The sequence below is a fragment of the Bubalus kerabau genome, chromosome 5 (assembly GCF_029407905.1).
Source record: "Bubalus kerabau isolate K-KA32 ecotype Philippines breed swamp buffalo chromosome 5, PCC_UOA_SB_1v2, whole genome shotgun sequence".
Classification (NCBI taxonomy): Eukaryota; Metazoa; Chordata; class Mammalia; order Artiodactyla; family Bovidae; genus Bubalus; species Bubalus kerabau.
The window spans coordinates 92,049,987-92,071,697 of NC_073628.1; the positions used below are offsets into that span (position 1 = coordinate 92,049,987).

General features: G+C 40.9%; 1 protein-coding gene across 1 annotated transcript; it reads right to left on the minus strand.

Annotated features, from left to right (window-relative positions):
• Window positions 1-8,648: 8,648 nt before the first annotated feature.
• Window positions 8,649-18,507, minus strand: SELE (selectin E). The gene is made up of 10 exons (XM_055583586.1): window positions 18,471-18,507; window positions 17,255-17,641; window positions 16,143-16,250; window positions 15,313-15,495; window positions 14,000-14,185; window positions 13,713-13,901; window positions 12,047-12,223; window positions 11,395-11,505; window positions 10,511-10,532; window positions 8,649-8,706 (listed from the first exon to the last, which is right to left on the minus strand). Exons 1-10 carry the CDS (start codon window positions 18,505-18,507, stop codon window positions 8,649-8,651), a joined length of 1,458 nt encoding a protein of 485 aa, XP_055439561.1.
• Between the last annotated feature and the right edge of the window lie 3,204 nt (window positions 18,508-21,711).

Genomic DNA, 21,711 nt, shown 5'->3' on the forward strand with positions numbered 1-21,711 from the left:
CCCCTTCCCCTTCTTCCTCCCCTTACCCCACCTCTCTGCACCTCTTTCTCCACCCCTTTCCTAGTCTGCACTCTAACACCAACCCTAAGAGAAAAAGAACTGCTGACCCAAGACATGAGTGCTGGATTTTCCCTTCTTCTCTCCTTTGCTCCTTCCCTCTTTCCTTTCTCCCTTCCTTCCAACCTCCTCCCCACCTTCTTCTCCCCCTTCTTCTTCTTCCTCTCCTCCTCCTTTCTCTGTCTCTCTCTCCTTTCTTTTTGTAAGCATTAGACTAGCTCCTGGCTATCCATGGTAGAGAGCCCTGATAGTTTCAAGCACCACACACTCAAAACATTATTATTATTTTGGCCAGATTTGTAGTCTCAAACCTCAGCGTTTGTGTGCTCAATTGTATCCGACTCTTTTCGATCCCATGGACTGTAGCCCGCCAGGCTCCTCTGTCCTTGGAATTTTACCAGCAAGCATGTCCTTGCATTGGCAGATGGATTCTTTACCCCTGAGCTACTACATGCGGTGAAGTGAGTGAAGTTGCTCAGTCGTGTCGACTCTGCGACCCCATGGACTGTAGCCTATCACGCTCCTTCGTCCATGAGATTTTCCAGGCAAGAGGAGTACTGGAGTGGGGTGCCATTTCCTTCTCCAGAGGATCTTCCCAACCGCGGAGGCCCTGTTAAACTCCAGTGGAGCTAACCCAACAGACTGGATTAATGGTAACTCTTTCTCCTCCCTCTTTCCTTGCTCACCCCCTAGTGGACGTTCTTATTAATGGCACCTCCTGAAGATAGGCGACTCTAGCTTTTTGCCCCGGAGAAGGCAATGGCACCCCACTCCAGTACTCTTGCTTGAAAATCCCATGGACGGAGGAGCCTGGTGGGTTGCAGTCCATGGGATCGCGAAGAGTCGGACACGACTGAGCGACTTCACTTTCACTTTTCACTCCCATGCATTGGAGAAGGAAATGGCAACCCACTCCAGTGTTCTTGCCTGGAGAATCCCAGGGACGGGGGAGCCTGGCGGGCTGCCGTCTATGGGGTCGCACAGAGTCAGACACGACTGAAGTGACTTAGCAGCAGCAGCAGCAGCTTTTTGCCCTAGCGGGTATCAGGGCCTACAGGTACCTTTGTATTTCTAGACCTAAGATGTAAAGGAGATAGACTGCATATAAAATTAGGACCCATATGGTGGAGGGCAATGTAAAGGAAGAGTTACTGACATAGTCAGATTAACATTTTTAAAAAGACAGTACAAAAATTGTGTAGCGCTCAACACTCCATATTTATCACCTTATTTAACCTTTATAAAGCTTAATATCACTGCTCTCCAGTAATTATATTAATATATTACTTCTTTAATATTGTAATTATATTAAATAGTACTGCTTAAAATTATTATATTTAAGCAGTAATATTAAAACAATAATCCAGTAATTATATTAAATATTACTGCTCTCCAGTGGATGTAATTATTATCCCCATTTTTAAAAGTCTCAGAGAGGTTAAAAAAGTTGCTTCAGTCACAACGGTAGTAAGAGACAGGGCTGGGGTTTTGAACCAGGGTCAGTCAGTTCTGGAAACCATGCTGTTGACAGTTAAGCTGCAATTCTGGAAGGAACCCAGAAGACATGTTGAAGTGGGAACCAACCTGGGAGCTAAGAAGACCAAGAAGTGCCAGTGCTCCTGTTATATATACCCCAAAGACATGTCTAGACCTGTGTTTCTAAGTCCTTCCTTTTAATTCTCTGAACCCTTGTCCATCCAACCAGGCTTCCAACCACACACATCCCCAGACACAGCTCTTGCTGAGGTCCTTCACTTCACTGAAGCCAAAAGCCAGTTATCTGTCCTCATCTTATTTGACCAATCAGCTCCGGGATTTCACTTCCCTAGTGACTCAGCAGTAAAGAATCCACCTGCCAATGGAGGAAACTCAGGTTTGATCCCAGATTTGGGAAGATCTGCTGGAGGAGGAAATGGCAACCCACCCCAATATTCTTACCTGGGAAATCCCATGGACAGAGGACCCTGGTGTGCTACAGTTCATGGGGTCGCAAAGAGTTGGACATGACTGACCAATGGTGCACACATGCACTCCTGAGTTTCCTCCTACTTCCCTGACTAGTCCTTCTCTATTTCATTTGTTGATTCTCCCTCATCTCTCCAACCACCAGACCTTTGGAGTGCTCCACTGCTCACTGCTTTTTTTCTTCTTATTTACCTTCATGGACTTGACAATCCAATCCAGTCTCTACACTTTGATGACAGCTAGATGCTGATGACTTTCAAATTTATATTTCCAGCCAGGCCATCCTCGTGCCCTAGGAATGTTCCCCATTCCTAGCTAAATGCCTCCTTGATATTGCCATTTAGTTCCTCAATAAGCCTCTCAAATTGTGCATGTACTGAATTGAACTTCTGAACTTCCTCCATACCTGGTGGCTTCTTCCCACAGCCTTTCCCATTTCAGTAAATTATAACCCCCATCCTTCCAATTACTTAAGCCAAAGCTTTGGAGTTAATTGGGACACCTCTCTTTTTCTCACGACTCATATCCAATATGTCACCATCTTTTGTCTTTCTCATGAAAATATTTTCAGCATTCAATCACTTCTATTTTATTATGAATCCAAACCATCATCATCTCTCACCTATATTATTGTTGCAAAAGCCTCCCATCTGGACTCCATGTTTCTACTCTTTTCCTCTTATGGCCTGTTTTCAACAAAATAGTTTTAAGTGATTCAGTTAAAATGAGTTTCATTCAGGGGCCCATCCAGAAACAAAGCTGGCCCCAGATGAATGAATTCTTCCCCCACTGAAGAGCCTTTAATGGAGGGGCCACTTGCAACAGGTGAACAACAAGGTTAAGAAAACAAACAAGAGAAAATGAGTATCCAGAGACTGGCAATACAGGAAGCTATTACATCCTTGGGACTGAAAACTCAAGGAGAGGACATAATGTATCAGTGAGGACTAGGACCCTGGGGAGAAGTCCCCCATCAGAAGATGTAGTAGAGGAAGGAGGCAGCTGCTTCCAGAAATAGCACCAAAAAGGGAAAAGAGTGAGTAGGAAATAAACTGACCACTCTCTCTTCTCATTTTCTGGTCTCCTTTTGTTGTTGTTTAGTCATTCAATCATGTCCAACTCTGCAAACCCATGGACTGTAGCCCGCCAGGCTCTTCTGTCCATGGAAAATTCTCCAGGCAAGAAAAGTAGAGTGGGTTGCCAGTTCTTTCTCCAAGGGATCTTCCCTGACCCAGGGATTGAACCTTCATCTCCTCCATTGACAGGTGGGTTCTTTACCACTGAGCCACCAGGGAAGCCCACTGCATTGCCTCTTAATCCTACCTTATGGAATCTCTAGGCTTGCTGCATAACTGGATTTAAAATTTTTGCCTTCTGAGACAACTCATTCCATTTGTGAAAAGCAGTCCTGCTTCTTAGGATGAGCCCAAATCTGCTTTCGTTCATCCACTTATTTATTCATTCATTCCATAAATATTTGTTGAGTATCTACCATGTTTCAGGAATAGGCCAGGTTCTAAGATTTTAGCAATGAATAAGGTAATAAGTTCCTACTCCTAAGAAACAGAATCTAGTGGGGAAGACAGATGTTAAACAAATAATTATTTAATACCAATCAAAGAAAAGAAGAATATGGGCTCTGAGAACATTAAAGAGGGGACCTGGTCCAAGGCGTCAATTGTCATGAAGGGAAATTTAAGCAGAGAACCTGAAAGATGAGGAGGAATCAGGGACACAAAGAGTAGGGGCTTTCTAGATGGGGAAGGGGAGTAACTGCAGACAGAAGAAGTTAATGTCTCCAAGGCAGGCAGAAAAACTTCTCCATTGTGGATGGAGTACAATTCCTGAAGTGCTGGAGTGAAATGTGTTTGGGAAGTGAGCAAAGACTAGATTTGTGTGCTGGCTGTGTCAATGACTTGAAACCATAGTGCATCCTAACAGCCAACTGAGAACCTAGAAACTAATGAGTTTGTGGGGATTTTATCAAGTAGTCCAGGGGTGGTAATAAAGACCCATTCTGAGGGCTCTCAGTGGGAATCAGTTGATGAAAGTTATTAAAATAGCTATTGATAGGATTTTGCACCATTGGGAGATCAAGGAAAAGAAAACATCTCCTTGATTTTAGACTTTAATCTTATAAACCAGCAGCCTGACTACATATGTGCATAACTGAAGAGAGCAATATTTTAATTTCTCTTGGCTTAGAATCTTTTGGGAGAAGGCAGTTAAAGTTTTAAGGTACAAACTATATTTTTTCGAACTGAAAGAGGACCATGAGCTCTTCCTGTTTAGGTAGATTTTTGTTTTCTTTCGTTAAAAACTTCTTTTCTAATCTTTTAATCTGCTGACACCAAGAATTGTTCCACTTGGCAATACTGTATGCGCTCTACTTGTCTACATCCGTTTGACTTGGGTATCTTCTGAATACATTTAATTTGTTCAGTTTTCTCTTTGGGGGAACCTGGGAAAGCTAATATTCCTGCTTCCTCTGCATTTCTAGCTGAAGTCTCAAGTGTGTACCCATTTCAGTCCTACATGAAAACATCCCTAATTAGCAGGATCTATACTGTTTTTCGCCTTTTCTTTAACTTTATCTTTAGTACTTTGAGCTAAGAAGAAGTATAAAATCAAAGTGAAAAAAACTTTTAGCCTGTAACAATGTTATAGCCACTTTTTTTTTTTTTTTTTAGTCTGGCTAACCAAGCCAAACATTAAACCCTGTTTTCTTAGGAATTTTAGATATTCCAATTATTTGATAACAATGAGATTCACAAGGTGGTTTTTAGCTGGGTACACACAAGGCATTTTGCGTTGACACTATTTTAGCAAAGAGAAGGCACACGTTCTCTGTAGGAAAAACTAGTGTCTCTAACCCTGGAGAATAACTGAGTCTGGAGGATAAAACAAGGTGAATTGGTTGACTTGAGTAACCTAGAATTGAAGCTAGCATGATGCACAGACTCCAGAAGTCTTTGTTTCATTGTGCTTAATGATTGTTTTTAGATTATTAATATTTTTCCAACAACTGTACAGTCTTGAAGCCAAAACCCATATGTATACTATTTCATACACACTAGAGTGGTGATAATCAAAATGACAGGCAATAATAAGTACTGAAAAGAATGTAGAGAAATAGGAACCTTCACACATTGCAGGTGGGATTGTGAAAGGGTACTGCCCTTTTGGGAAACAATTTGGCAATTCCACAAAACGTGAAGCATGAAGTTACCATATGACCCAACAATTCCTCTTCTGGGTATATGACCAAGAGAACTGAAAATATAAGTCTACTCTAAAACTTGAACATGAATGTTCATAGCAGTGTTAGTCACAATAGTCAAGAAACAGAAACAATCCAAATGTCCATCATTTGATGAATGGAAAAAGAACATGAGGCATATTCAAACAGTAGAGTATTATTCAGTAATGAAAAGGAATGGAGTACTGATACATGATAGAAAAAAATGGCTGAATCTTGAAAGTTCAGTTCAGTTCAGTCATTCAGTCATGTCCAACTCTTTGTGACCCCATGAATTGCAGCACACCAGGCCTCCCTGTCCATCACCAACTCCCGGAGTTCACCCAAACTCATATCCATCAAGTCAGTGATGCCATCCAGCCATCTCATCCTCTGTCCTCCCCTTCTCCTCCTGCCCCCAATCCCTCTGAGCATCAAAGTCTTTTCCAATGAGTCAACTCTTCGCATAAGGTGGCCAAAGTATTGGAGTTTCAGCTTTAGAATCAGTCCTTCCAAAGAACACCCAGGACTGATCTCCTTTAGGAAGGACTGGTTGGATCTCCTTGCAGTCCAAGGGACTCTCAAGAGTCTTCTCCAACACCACAGTTCAAAAGCATCAATTCTTCAGTGCTCAGCTTTCTTCACAGTCTAACTTTCACATCCATACATGGTCACTGGAAAAACCATAGCCTTGACTAGATGGACCTTTGTTGGCAAAGTAATGTCTCTGCTTTTGAATATGCTATCTAGGTTGGTCATAACTTTCCTTCCAAGGAGAGAGCGTCTTTTAATTTCATGGCTGCAATCACCATCTGCAGTGATTTTGGAACCCAAAAAATATTATGCTAAACAAAAGATGCTGGACATAACAGGCCACATATTGTAGGATGATTCTATTTTTATGAAATGTCCAGAAAGGTAAATTTATAGAAGGAAAAAGTAGGTAAGTAGTTATCAGGGACTGGGGAAGATGGAGAGTGACTACTGTTGGGTCCTGTGTTTCTTTTGAGGGGTGATAGAAATGTTCCAGAGTTAGATAGCAGTGAAGGTCACAGGATCTTGTGAATATACCGAAATCCATTGGATTTTATATTTATAAACAGTGAATTTTATGGTATGTGATTTTTACCTAAATAAAATAGATTTTTAAGAGCCATTACACAGGATAAATATAAACATGTTTATTATCAAACTTTACAGTGCCATGTTACATACAATAGTTGTGATTGTAGACATTTGTTGTTTAGTCACTAAGTTATGTCCGACTGTTTTACAACCCCATGGACTATATATAGCCCACCAGGCTTATCTGTCCATGGGATTCTCCATGCAAGAATTCTAGAGTGGGTTGCCATTTGCTTTTCCAGGGGATCTTCCTATCTCAGGGATCGAACCCACATCTCCTGCTTGGGAGATGGATTCTTTACCACTGAGCCACCTGGTAAGCCCAGGTATGACATTAGCTTAATAAATACGTACATAAAACATTTAAAATAATAACTTAAAATACTTGTACTGAATTAAGACTTAAGGCATTTATACTATATTCAATGCAAGCAAAAAGAACACAACCTCTAAAAGCACATTAGTGCTTAGTTGCTCAGTCGTGTCCAACTCTGTGACCCCATGGACTGTAGCCTGCCAGGCTCCTCTGTCTATGGGATTTCCCAGGCAAGAATACTGGAGTGGGTTGCCATTTCCTTCTCCAAGGAATCTTCCCTACAAAGGTATTGAACCCACGTCTCTTGCATCTCCTGCAGTGGAGGCGGATTCTTTACCGCTGTGTCACCGGGAAGGTAAAAACACTTTAAAAAACACCAAATCCCACAAGGATCAAAGTGACTGAGACTGTACTTGCTGTGCTAAATAGAATTTTCACTATTAACAACTTTTCACATGTCATCACCCTGTGGCATTAAACTTTTGTCATTTTCCCCCAAGTCTATTAATAGAATATCTATGACCAATTAGTTTCCTCTAAATTCTTGACAATTATTCATCCCCATAACAGCAACTACAGAGTCAGCAGCTGAAACACCATGAGGGACAAAAGAAAGAAACAGTGCCACTAAATATTGTATTACCCCCACAAGATTTCAAAGTGAGTGAAGGGTGAGTTAGGAAAGGAATCCTGAGATTCTAGAGCCTTAGTCTCTTTGCTTTTGCATGGACAAGAATATCCTTCCCTTCCAGGAGCCATCCTTCCCTTCCAGTAGCCAGCGCTGGAAAGGAGAGAATTGAGTCTTTTTTGGTGGCAGACTGGACTTGCTCGTTGGATTTTGTCCACTGAAGTCCTCATGGGTACCATGGCCCCACCTGTAAATGTAGCCAGTGGATGCAGTAGGAGAGAAGAGCTGGAGACCCAAGCAGACCTCTCTGTCTCTGCCATCTTCAGGGTATTGCTCTAGTTCCCTAATTTGCTTGTGCTCCTGCAATGAGAGTGCATAACATCAGGATCCTTAATATTTTGCATACTAACAGCAACAACAAAATTCCCCTTCTAGCACAGACAGCTGTGTGTACTCTCACGAGGCTAGTCCAAATATGAACAGCAAATAGGAACGCTATCCTATTCAGTTGGGATAGTGAAACGATTCTGTACGATACTGTAATGATGGATACATGTCATTATATATTTGTCAAAACCCACAGAATGTACAGAACCAGGATTGAACCCTAATGTAAACTTTGGGATTTAGTTAATAATGATGTATCAAAACTGGCCCATCAATTTTAACAAAATACCATACTAATGTAAGATGTCAATGATAGAGGAAATCAGAGGGTATGAGGGAGGGATGTTGGAACTCTGTTCTTTCTACCAATTTTTTTCTGTAAACCTAAAACTGCATACATAAAAATGTCTATTAATTTAAAAAAAAATCTATTCAGAGGCAACTTGAACCTTCAAAATTCTCACAAAGCAAAGTAGAGTGTTTTTAAGAATACAGATTTTAGAGCCAGACCGCCTGAGTATGATTCCTGACTATACAACTTAATAGTTTTGAGATTTTAGCCATTACTCAACTTCCCTGTGCCTCATTTTCTTCATATATATAATAATAAATACAATAGCCCTTATCTCATAGAATTCCTAGCTTAGAGTGGTTCCTAGAATATAGTAAGTGCCATAGAATGGTTAACTATCATTATTATCATTAATGTTCATAAATGAAATTATTCATTGAAGGCAAGATTCTTGTTCCTTTCCTCTCCTACAAAAAAAAAAAAAAAAAGAAACAACTTTCCATAAAATAACACCAAGGTGGTGATATCCCCCCTAGAAACTAGCAGGTTTGGAGGGTTCAAGAAACAATAGAATATGTGGAGAAGATGTCTTTTTTCAAAACCATATGTGATTTTCAAATCTTACCTGATTCCTTTGGACTTAAATTAACTTGGAAGGTGTTGAGTAGCATCCATCTGATTTCAGGCTTGAGCAGCTGCTGTGGAACACATGAGAACACCAAGGTAAAGCACTGGTTTCCAACATGAAGAGAAAAATGTGTAAAATGTTCAATGGCATGCTTTACAATTAGGTTGGTACAAAAGTATTTGTAGTTTCAGACTGTGAATTTTAAATAATAACTAGGCTTCAAACACATCGTTAGCAATCAAAATAGGAACGTTACAATCAACACGTTTTTACCAATGAGAAATAAGTTGCTCTATTCCTGTAGCATAAAAATTTGTGCTTTGGTATTCAGTGAACTCTTGGCAAGGATTTTCTGCCTCAGGCTGGTTGTAGAAGCATTTTCCCTGCAAAAAGTTGTAAAGCTGCTTAATGAAGTGCTAGTTGGTTGGCAAGAGGTCAGCTGAATATGGTGAATGAAGCAAAACTTCATAGCCCAATGTGTTCAACTTTTGAAGCATTGGTTGTGTGATGCATGGTCCAGCATCATGGAGAAGAACTGGGCCCGTTCTGTTGACTAATGCTGGCTGCAGACATTGCAGTTTTGGGTGCATCTCATCAATTTGCTGAGTATACTTCTCAGATGTAATGGTTTCACTGGGATTCAGAAAGTTGTAGTGGATCAGACAGGCACCAGACCACCAAACAGTGACCATGACCTTTTTTTGTGCAAGTCTGGCTTTTGAAAGTGCTTTGGAGCTTCTTCCTCAGTCCAGCCACTGAGCTGGTTGTCATATAAAATCCACTTTTCATTGCATGTCACAATCTGATTGAGAAATGGTTTGTTGTTGTTGTGTAGAATAATAGAAGACAACAGTTTAAATTGATGTGTTTTTTTTGATTTGTGGTTAGCTCACTTATTGAGCCTTTTCACCTTTCCAATTTGCTTCAAATGCCAAATGACCATAGAATGGTCGACATTGAGTTCTTTGGCAGCTTTTCACGTAGTTAGTTGTTAGAGGATCAGCTTTGGTGACGCTGTCAATTGGTCATTGTCAACTTCCGATGGCAGGCCACTATGCTTCTCAGCTTCAAGGCTGCCTTCTTTGCAAAACGTCTTGAACCACCACCGCACTGTGTGTTCATTAGCAGTTTCTGGGCCAAATGTGTTGATGTTGCAAGTTGTCTCCGCTGCTTTACAATCCATTTTGAACTTGAATTAAAAAATCACTTTAATTTGAGTTTTGCCTAACATCATTTCTGTAGTCCAAAATAGCAAGTTTGATGCATGAAGCAGGGCACTCAAAGCTGGTGCTCTGAATAGGGGGATTCAGGATGCGGGGACACATGTGCACCTGTGGGTGATTCATGTTGATGTATGGCAAAAACCACCACAATATTGTAGAGAAATTATCCTCTAATTAAAATAAATTAATTAATTTAAAAAAAGAGCAAATAGCAACAGAGTAGCAAACTATTGCTGTTCATTATAAATAAATAAATAAATAGCAAGTAATGCCATTAGCAGGGCTTTCCTAGGGGGCACTAGTGGTAAAGAACCTGTCTGTCAATGCAGAAGACATAAGAGACTCAGGTTAGATCCCTGGGTTGGAAATATCTCCTCCAGTATTTTTGCCTGGAGAATCCCATGGATAGAGGAGCCTGGTGGACTATTGTTCATAGGGCTCCAAAGAGTCAGACACAATTGTGGTGACTTAGCACACACAATGTCATTAGCAAAAACACATAAATGAGAGAAATGTGAGAAATGTGCATTAAAATAATGTATAACATAACCACATTTATTTAAGAATGTATTCCAATATCAAACAGCAAATTTCAACAGTGCAAAACCACAATTACTTTTGCACCAACCTAAATTCAAGAATGCAGCTTACCTGGCAGGAGAAAATTTTTTTGCTGCAAGAGAAAGAGAACTATTAATTTGGGCTAAGTGACTTTCAGGGACATTTTAAATCCTGAAGCAATATGACTCTATTTATCAGGGATTGCAAACTCAAGGCCTTCAAGGCCCCTATAATTATCAGAACACAAACATATCTTGGTGACAACAGGGCAGGGTGAATGCAAAGTGTACATTCATGCAAAGAGGACAGCAGCTTCCTAAGGCAGGCAGATAGTCTATAGGCTCCACCTGCCAAGTTTGTCTGTCTTCCAGTTGGTCATGAGAAATCTCAAATCAGATTTGATATGAAATTTCCTATTTCATAAATGTCAGAGTTTAGTTCGAAAAAATTTCAAGACTCTGTAGGCCAAACAGATCAAGAGTGTAGTGAGATGTGTTTGCATATTCTCTGTGTGTGCTTAGTTGCTCCATCATATCCAACTGTTTGTGACCCTGTGGACTGTAGCCCACCAGACTCCTCTATCTATGATTTTTTCCTGGCAAGAATACTGCATATTTCCTGAGATGCTCCCAAATTTAAGCCTGTATTCCAAATACAATTTTTGGAAACATTTTCTTCATTTTCCCAGGAACACTAATTATGGCAGCCTCAGTGCAGCAACTCCTCGGACCACAGAGTTCAAAGTGAATAGCACCCCCTGGAGCTGTACAATGTTAGCACGCTAACATTTGTATTAAAACTCTTTTCCTAAGATTTCTGCTTCTTTATCCTGCAGTTTATTCATGTTTATCATTAAATGACTAATGATTTGATTCTGATTACTTTTTAACCTGTGAGAGACAACATGACTCATCAATGAGAAAAAAAATTTTTTTCACAAAACCTTTTTGGAGTACATTCATAAATGCGCTCACCTTTCTTCTGAAGGCGTTTCAGAAGCCAGAAGAGAAATGATGGTATTGTCACAAGGGAGACTCCAGCAGTAGAAAGTCCAACTGCCAAGGGAGTTTGGGACACAGTGGGAGCTAAGGAAACGGGGTAAACAGTCATGAGAAGAAATTAAATTTAAAGTCTTCCTGTTCTGTCCATTTGCCCTTTTCTTTGTACACTGGTTATAATGTGCAAAGCAGAAGAGTCATCTAGTCCAATACATGAGGCAGAGACATGGTACTAAGGGCCTTTCAGATCAGCCCAAATCTCTTTGTGAGCTTATCTCCCAGCACGGTCAGACAGAGCTCTAACTTGCCAAGCTTCTACAGCACACCTTGGTTAACTTCTGTCTCTCTTTCTCTCTTTTTCACTCATTTTCCTTTCCCCTCCAATTTCTCGCACTAGCTCTCCTTTCTCCAATTATCAAAATTCCATCAGCATGTCACTCCTGTTTTCTCTCTTCCCCATAGAATGAAATATCCATCCCTTAAATGTTAACCTGGGTAACCTTTCTGACCTTCCTGGTTTGGATATACTGGATAGTTCATTACTGTAGCCAGATAGCTTCCTTTCTTTGCTCGCTTTCTTCTCTCTGATTCTCCCGCCCCAGACAACCACCATCACTCAGTGCTTCACCTTCACAGGTTGGCAGCATCCCAGACCAGTGTCCTGTAGCACCGCAGGTCAGCACTACAGAGCCATTGAGCGTCCATCTTTCAGGACATGCAAACGTACACTCAGTGCCAAGCATGGGCTCCCCACTGCAGTTCATGCTGAGCTTTCCAGAAACGTCCAGACGTGAACATCGTACCACTGAAAATGAGAGCATATGGGTAGCAGTTAAGAAAAATCGACTGGAAGACTTCTGAAACTGACAGAAAGTCACCAATAAGTTTAAGTACTACATAGTTTTCAGCATGTAGGAAATTAGAATCAAGTCCTTTGGGGCAATCTGCAAAGCAAATAAATTGTATGTGGCTGCCTCTTCATTGGGCTTCCCTAGTGACTCGGTTGGTAAAGAAACTGCCCTCGGTTCAGGAGATCCAGGTTCGATCCCCGGGTCAGGAAGATCCCCTGGAGAAGGAAAAGGCAACCCACTCCAGTATTCTTGCATGGAGAATTCCATGGACAGAGGAGCAAGGCAGGCTTCAGTCCATGGGATTGCAAAGAGTCGGACACAACTGTGCCTCTTCATTAGTCCCTGGACAAATGGGAAAATGGCCGTTGTTTTCTTTTTTTTTTTTTATTCCAGTGCCTCTGTTGATAATGGTACTAGACAGCCTTTTACAGGACCAATGGCTCCTGAGCTCTGTTCTGACATGTGATGAAGTTAGGGTCAGGAGAAATATTTTAGGTAGCCAGAGAGCAACTTATGAGTCTTGAGTACTTACAGATGAGGCCAAAAAGAAAGGAAGATAAGAAGGCAGCCACATCAAATTTATCTGCTTTACAGTTTGGTTTTTGTCTTGTGGTTTTTTGCAACTAGAAATAACTCTGTGCTGTATTTGGCTACAAAAATGTTAGTACCTGATAGTGAAACTTGCTTGTTTTCAGTATTCTCGCTCTTGCTTTATTAAACTAAACTTCAGTGCTTATGTATGTTTTAAGGGTGTTTCTTTAGATGAGACCATACTTGAAACATTTTCCTCACTGCTAGTTATAAGCAGTTTCAGAAGAAGGGCATGACAAGAGTTTTAGAGTCAAATGATAAGGAGAAGGGGGTGGCAGAGGATGAGTTGGTTAGATAGCATCACCAACTCAATGGACATGAATTTGAGCAAACTCCGGGAGATAGTGAAGGACAGGGAAGCCTGGAGTGCTGCAGTCCATGGGGTCTCAAAGAGTCAGACACGTCTTAGCAGCTGAACAACAACAACAACAGCATGTTCTCATAATTCTATTTTGTAAATTTTCTAATGTGATTTCCCTTTAGATTAAGCTTTCTGCTTACCGATGCCAATGTTTATGTGGGCTCAGTCCCTGGGTTGGGAAGATCCCCAGGAGGAGGGCATGGCAACCCACCTCAGTATTCTTGCCTGGGAAATCCCATGGACAGAAGAGCCTGGCGGGCTACAGTCTGTGGAGTTGCAAAGTTATATTAGCCCAGGACAATTAAGAAACCAGCAAAGCATCCACTCTTATTCCTGGACAAGCATCAGTTCTTTTATATGCATCTCAAAAACATAAGATGATTGTTGCCCATCAGATCTGGTTATTATAGTTAATGTAGGCAGCTGGTTTCATTTTAAGTGCCCACATGTGCAGACTGCTGTTCTTTGAGAAAGGAGACTCTCAGGCTTACCTTCACAAGCTGGGACCTGCTGTGTCCATTGTCCCTGGGCAGTGCATTCAACCTGAGTTGGCCCCTGCAACGTGAAGCCCTCTGCACAGGTGAAGTGGCAGGATGACTTGAAGGCAAAATCTCCAACCAAGGAGTGGCTACAGTTCACAGTGCCGTTCTGAGGATGGCTGATGGCTGCACAGGTTACAGCTGCAACACATGTCCCAATTTATATTAGCAGGTCAGACTTGCCCATTTGGAGAATAGGTTGAGATGTTACAGTAAATCTTGATGTGGAGCCACCTTACCTTTACATGTTGGCTGCTTGTTGTCCCAAATCCCAGAGGAGGTACACTGTAGGTGCTGGGGTCCAGTGAGTTTATATCCTTCCTGACACTCAAACGTACAGGTGGTGTTCCATGGGAGGCTTCCATGGTTTGGGGAACAGTTTACAACTCCGTTGTCCGGATTTGACAAAGCATCACACTTAACCACTAGGGATTTGAAAGAACACCATGAAATTTTAAAGAAGAGTAAGATATTCACTTCTTCTTGAACTGGAGTTTATAACACAGTAAGGAAACTACCTTCAGAGGGTAGAACTCAAAGCCCGAGGTTAACTTCTGGGGACACGCACACCACAATAAAGTTGTTATGTTTTTTTTCTTGATATCTTCATCCTCTCTGATTGACTTTGACTATGCTAAGTGGTTCCTGATCATTTTACCTGGCTTATTTTACAACAGGCAAAAACAAAGAAAAGTAGCAGATTCTAGATCAGGATTTATGACTAGTTGTGATAAAAAAAAAAAAAAAAATCCAAGCATACACAGAACATTCATTTATTTTAGCCCAGCAAGACCTGGAGAATGGAGAAGGAAATGGCAACCCACTCCAGTATTCTTGCCTGGGAAATCCCACAGACAGAGGAGCTACAGTCTATGGGGTCACAAAAGAGTCGGACATGACTTGGCAGCTAAACAATAAGACCTGGAGGAAAGAGTTTTTCTGTCTTTGACCTAGGAAGATAAAACAGAGAGAAAAGGATATATTGAGGGTGCTTGGTTATCATGATCTTCAATGGTCCAATTGCATGGATGAAATTAAACAGAGAAAGGAGAGAGGAAGTCATTCAGATTTTGAGGGGGCAGTTCCACAGTTCTGTGTTCCCTTACATATCATGAGAGCCTCAGAAACACTCATGTCAAAAACAGGATCAAAACTTTTCTCAAAGCCAGCTGGTACCATATTGGCCCTATATACACTGGCTGAGAGAACAAGTTGAATTAGAACTTGTTTAATTAGGATAAGTTTAGAAGGAACTTTCCCTGAAGTGCTGAAAATGGCACAGTGAAGTGAAGTGAAGTGAAGTGGCTCAGTCGTGTCTGACTCTTTGTGATCCTATGGACTATAGCCTACAAAGCTCCCCTGTCCATGGAATTTTCCAAGCAAGAGTACTGGAGTGGGTTGCCATTTCCTTCTCCAGGGGATCTTCCCCACCCAGGGATCAAACCCGGGTCTCCTGCATTGCAGGCAGACGCTTTACTGTCTGAGCCACCAGGGAACCAAGGGGGTGAGAGATGAATTGAAGAATGCTCTATGCTTTCTGAGAGAAACTTACCATTGCATTTTGGGAGAGGAGTGCTCCATTCTCCAGAGGACATGCACCAAGTGGCCTCTGTGCTGCTTGGGAGGTAGCCATCTGCACAGCTGATGGAGCAGGAAGAGTTGTAGGTGAATTTCCCCAAAGGGTTGCAAACCAGATGTCCATGCTCAGGATGTTTCTGTGCTGGACAGGTCACAACTGAAAAAGGAAAACAAATCAGTTCTGCTCCTCTCTCACCCTGTAGCATGTGGGAAGAACCCTGGAAACCAGAACTACTATTTATCAAACGTCAGGCACCAGGCTTCCCAGGTGGCACTAGTGGTAAAGAACCTGCCTGCCAATGCAGGAGACAAAAGAGACCTGGGTTCGATCCCTGGGTTGGGAAGTTCCCCTGGAGGAAGGCACAGCAACCCATTCCAGTATTCTTGCCTGGAGAACCCCATGGACAGAGGAACCTGGCAGGCTACAGTCCATGGAGTCGCAGAGAGTCATACATGGCTAAAGGGATTCAGCAAAGAACAGGCACCATGAAAATGTCGTGTCTGCATTTGTTCACATCATCCAAACCATAAGCCTATGAAGTTGGTACTCTACTGTCCTCGTTTTACAATGAGAAACCTGGGACTTGAGAGTTTTCCTCCCTGTTATCAAGGTGCCATAACTACTAAGTGGTGGATCTGGGATTCAAACGCAGGAGAAAAGATTTCACAGCTTCAGCTCTTAACCTCCTTCTGACTCCATATGCTCCAGGGAAGGCAAAGCATGCAGACCTGACGCCAAAACCAGCTGGGACATAAAATGCTCCTACAATTTCAAGTGAAGGAAAAGCTGAGACCACGCCTTACCTTGCTCACATTTGAGGCCCTTGAAGCCAGGGTGGCACTGGCAAGTGTAGTTGTTGATGGTCTCTACACATTCACCATGGCTGCCGCAGGGTGTGGGGTTACAGGCGGCTGTGGAAAAGACAATCCGTGATGACTCTTGTTGTTATGCTTCAACGGAGTTTCTTTGAATTTGGGATCAATGATGTGTAACAGGGATGTCACCAATGATACAGAGTGTCAGAGATTTTAATGGAGGTGCTTGATGAAATGCCCAAGATGAGTCTTAAGCTTAAACATTTCAAACCCTGATGTTAATATCAGAGGTAGAGCTGTAACTGGCACCCAAAATAGAAAATTCACTTTATCACCAATTCTGAACAGAATTCTCCTACTGCGAATAAATAACAAGTAACTAAAAAGTGTGTTATATGTGTGCATACACACTGTATATAAGTATGTGGTGGTTTAGTCGCTAAGTCATGTCTGACTCTTTGAGACTCCATGGACTGTAACCTGCCAGGCTCCTCTGTCCATGGGATTCTCTAGGCAAGAATACTCGAGTGGGTTGCCATTTCCTTCTCCAGGGGATCTTCTGCACCCAGAGATTGAACCTGAGTCTCCTGCATTGCAGGTGGTTTCTTTACCAACTGAGTCACTGGGGAAGCCTATATTTATATATACATATATGCATATATTTAGGTCTATACTTATATATGGCTTCCCTGGTGGCTCAGTAGGTAAAGAATCTGCCTGCAATGCAAGAGACTCAGGTTCAATCCCTGGATGGGGAAGACCCCTGGAGGAGGAAATGGCAACCCACTCCAGTATTCTTGCCTGGGAAATCCCATGAACAGAGAAGTCTTGTGGGCTACAGTCCATGGGGCACAAGAGTCAGACACAACTTAGCAACTAAATCACCACCATACATAAATACATTCTTAACTACATTCACACAAAGAAACAAAAAGAGGCAAATTTCAGGTGTTTAAACATTTCAAATAGACTGTTTAAAAACTGTATCTTTTTAGAACATAAAATCCACACAATAGAGATCAGTTTTTGTATACAGTCAACAATCTGTCAAGATGCTCACACACAACATCTCCCTCCCACTGCTGCCGCAGACTCCTTACCTTTGTAACACAAAGCGAGTTTCTGTTTGGTGCATTTCTCATCATTCCACTTGCCTGAGTCCTTTTCTCTCTTAATGTAGATCTCTACACAGTCCTCATCACTTTGCTTATTGTTTGGTTCACCTGGAGCCCAGTTTGTGGCTTCTTTGGTCAAAGACTTATTGGTCCCTATCCAGGTCCATGTACCATTGATCTTTCTGATTCCAATCCAGTAGTAACTTGGTGAATAGCTGAATGTGGAGTTCAGGTATTCAATCTCTTCCTGGTTTTGAATTGCAACTAGAGCTGTGTAAGTTTTCTGGCAATAATCTCTGGCCTCCTCAAAAGTCATGATTTCCATGGATGCATGGTAAGACCAGGTTCTACTTTCTTTAAACAGGAGAAGCACTAAGGGGGAAAACATGAAAGGAATGGGAAAGTTTAGCCCTGCTGTGGTTTGAGTCTGTTAGGTGAATCTTTTGTTGTCATATTTTTGGCATCTAGCAGCCTTTGTGTGTGTGCCTGCTCAGTGGCTTCAGTCGCGTCTGACTCTTTGCGGCCCCATGGACCGTAGCCCGCCAGTCTCCTGTCCATGAGATTCTCCAGGCAAGAATACTGGAGTGGGTCGCCATGCGCTTCTCCAGGGGATCTTCCTGACCCAGGGATCGAACCCACGTCTCCTGCATTGCGGGTGGATTCTTTACTGCTGAGCCACCAGGGAAGCCTCCTAGTGGCCTTTGGGATGATTCAATTGTTTTTCCAAAGTAAGAATTTCTTGGAAAAATTTTTTCCAAAGTAAAAATGGGTACGAATGGAGACACTACCATTTACTGTATTTCTCTTTTGTAATTGACCTTCCACTTGGTGCTTACCCACTATAACCTATCAATACACCTACCTAATAGTAGAATAATAGAATAACTAAGCTTTTTTGAGCACTAAATATGCACCATCAAGCACTGTCTGAGGCACTTCACATGAGCCATGATATTGAATCCTCAAAAGGCCTCTGGGAAATAGATAATTTATGATCACTCTTTATACCTAAGGGATCTGAGACACAAAGAGGTAAATGGCTCCTAGCCCAGGGTACAACACATTATGAGGAGGAGCCCAGGATGCTGCTAAACAACCTACATTACACTTGGAAGCCCACCCCAAGGAAGACTTATCTGGTCCAAAATGCCAGTAGTGCTAAGGATAAGAAATTTTAGTCTATCAACTGACATTGACTTACCGAAAGTGAGAGCAGAGAGATACTGTGACACAATCATGACTTCAAGAGTTCTTTTGATCCAAAGATTAGACTTGAAAATGCTTTTCTGGGGGGAAGGGAGGGAGGTACAAAATTAATTCTAGAATGAATTCCCAGGCTACCAGATACCCAGATCATTCTACAATGATGTGTAAAGTGGCATCATAAGATGTTTAGATTAAAGGATTATAATCTTTTGCCACAAGGTTTATTTCAAAGAAGTTTGCCCAAAGGAATAAATACAGAAGTTAAGATTTTCATCATTTCAGTCAAAAAGAAAAGCCAGGTTTTAAGCAGTCTGAATACAATAAGAGCTTGCACAGATCTTCTATGGAAGGAGTTTTGCGTATCTGTTCATATTCATGATCTGTGCTTCATGGTCAAGACTGCTCTTGTAAAGATTTCTTGCACTTACTGTTCAGTATCAGATTCCTCCCGTGTTGCTGCTGCTTCTGTTTTGTGCCACTCCTGCAGGTTTGATGTGAAGTCAGCCAAGAACAGTGGAGCCCTGCTCCTGCTGGAACCATCCTTTATAAGATGCTCACTTCCTGTGAGTAATACAAAGATATGTCCAAACCCAGTAAAGAGGAATTCCCAGCAATTCCACAGTGCTAAAAATTACAATGATGTCAACATGAATTCTCCTTTTTAATGTGCCTTTCTATTTTAGATGAATTCTATTAATATGACATAAATGCACGGTTTTAATTCTATTAACATAAAATCCATGTCTTTAGAAAGTTTTAAAACGTGGCTTATTAGCAGTTCCTTTTCTGAAATTGTGGTAGTAATCAGAATTTTATCAACTGAAGTGAACTAAGAATAGTTTTGTCATCTATGGGCTATTACTCTTGATTTTCTTACTACATACCAGTCAATAATGGGTTTTCTCTTTCTCACCTTCCAACTCAACTCATTTTAAGGTACACTGTCTCACAGAGGTAATGTTAATCACGAAAAAATGTTAATCCTCAGATTCTATGCATAGTTTTGGCTAAATTACTAGAAATAGTATCTCCCGCTTACATGTCTGAAATAATTCCTTGTTTCTTAAATATAAGAAAAATGAGAAACAGATATTCCATCTGGAAAGTGTTCATGATTTATTCAGTGAGAAAATAAAGATGAAAACTATACATATTTGTATTTAATTGAACCAAATTTGGTTTGAAAAAATTTAAATGTGAATTGCAAAAAAAAAAAAAAAAAAAAAATTTTTAAATGTATCAAAATGTCAACAGTAATTTCTAGAGGACAGAATTTAGGGGTTATTTTTATAAGCTTCATGATTATTTTCAGCATTTTGCAGTTTTTGCAATGACCCTCTATTACTTTTATAGTAAAATGAACACAGTTTAAAGAATTCTGTATCAAATATAACTATATATATAGTTACCACCTTCATATATGTATATATAATATCACTGATTCCTGCTCTTTATATTGGCATTTCTTTGGGGGGATTATATACAATATAATCACCATTCCCCATCTCTGCATCCCATCTAATTCAAATGGTAGAGACAGTAAATGGGAATCTTTTAATTTCCATATTCTGTAGAGATCAAGTGAAGCTAATATTCTATAGTTACAGCTTTTAAAAATAAGACAGCTAACAATGTACTCTCAGCAGACATGAAGTAGTAGTGAGGGGATTGAGGGGGACATAACAGGTTTATTTCTTGCATTACTTGTTAGTGCCCTGGTTCTTTCTGTGTACATAAAGACCCAAACCAAACAGAAAAAGAGAAGAAAAATTCCAATAAATACAACTGACTTAAAAAGTAAATGTATAATCCAGTTAGCTAATTTAATTCCTAAATATGCCCAAATTTAACAGAGAATATATACCATCCACCCTCCAACTGTCCTATATTTTCCAGATGTTAGCATTATTTTAACTTTTTATCAAACTTTACTTTTGTAAATGTGGTTGCTGTTGCTCAGTAAATGTGGAAAGTAATCAGCCACAAGTGTTTGTTTAGATTTTAGAGAAAGATGTGAAGCTGGGTTAATATTAATATTGTTAATCTATATGCATATTAATTTTCAATAAGTTGTGAACACATGATTTGTCACTTAAAAATGTGTACTGTAGGCAGATCTTTATCTGACACAATAATAAAGTACCTAATAATTATTTTGAAAATAGTAGTTAGTCATAACAGCCCAAGATAACTACATTTACTATTATGATTTTTTCATAACTAAATTAAGTTTGTCTTTTTCCTTTCTCATTAGTTCACAAATATCTAAAAATACCTCCAATGGTGGTACAGTCCCTATTTCATTGACTATATATGTCCTGGATGCCCCAGTTATAATCTGTAACATATATTGAACCTTCATCTTGTGCCAGGCCCTGTTCTAAGTTTTTTACATATTCATCTACATATGTATTTAATTCTTACAATAGCCTATGAAATAGGTGCTCTTATGATCCCCACAACACAGATGAAGAAATTGAGGAACAAGGATTTTACGGGTCTCAACTAAAAGCACAGAGCTAAGGAGTTGAAACCTGGGCAGTCAGTCTCCGGAGCCAGCTTTCTTAACTGCTATATTCCAGTCTGTGGTTTCTCTTGTTATTTTGCTCCACAATGAGCCTCCCTATTCTTCCCAAGTCTCCAGTCTTCCCTTGCCGTCTTCTTCCCAAGCCTCCAATCTCTTTCTTCTTCCCAAGAGCAGTGTGATAGTCCCAGCTCTCCCTCAGAGAGGCTCTGTCCTGCGTTCTGAGACGTGAAGGCAGGAAGGGAACTAGGGGGCAGTAAGCAGTAGACAGAAGATACAGTGAAAGTAGACTCTAGGTTCTCCGCTGTGGTGGGGAAGTGGATGAAGGGACAAGCAAGGCAGGCTGAGCTACACCAGGGAAAGTTTTGATCCCTGTATCACACTTTCCAGGAGATCCTGATTTTAAAGCAGATTCTCTCTATGGCTAAAGGGTGCAGGGACATACCCCAATACCAAAAAAAAGGGATATGAAAAATAAGGAATAGAAGCGACTGTGAGTAAAGATAACTTATTGTTATTACCACCAGAAGTATAATATTCCAAACTCACTCACCCTTACAGTTATCCTGCATTCTCCCAGAATATTTTCCACACGCCTGTCATCTGAGGTTGGGACCACAAATCAAGTACCTGGCCACTAAGAGTGGAGGGGCTTTATTTTGACTGTAGAGTTGCTGAAAGAGGCCATAGACAGACCTCATTTGCCTCTCAT

Excerpts from the sequence above, each read along its gene's own strand:
- SELE (XM_055583586.1), bottom strand. The coding sequence starts at position 18,507 with ATGATTGTGTCACAGTATCTCTCTGCTCTCACTTTCG. Across the intron at positions 15,496-16,142 it reads GGGCCTCAAATGTGAGCAAG|TTGTGACCTGTCCAGCACAG; the intron begins GTAAGGCGTGGT and ends TTCCTTTTTCAG. Across the intron at positions 8,707-10,510 it reads AAAAAATTTTCTCCTGCCAG|CAGCTGCTCAAGCCTGAAAT; the intron begins GTAAGCTGCATT and ends TGTGTTCCACAG.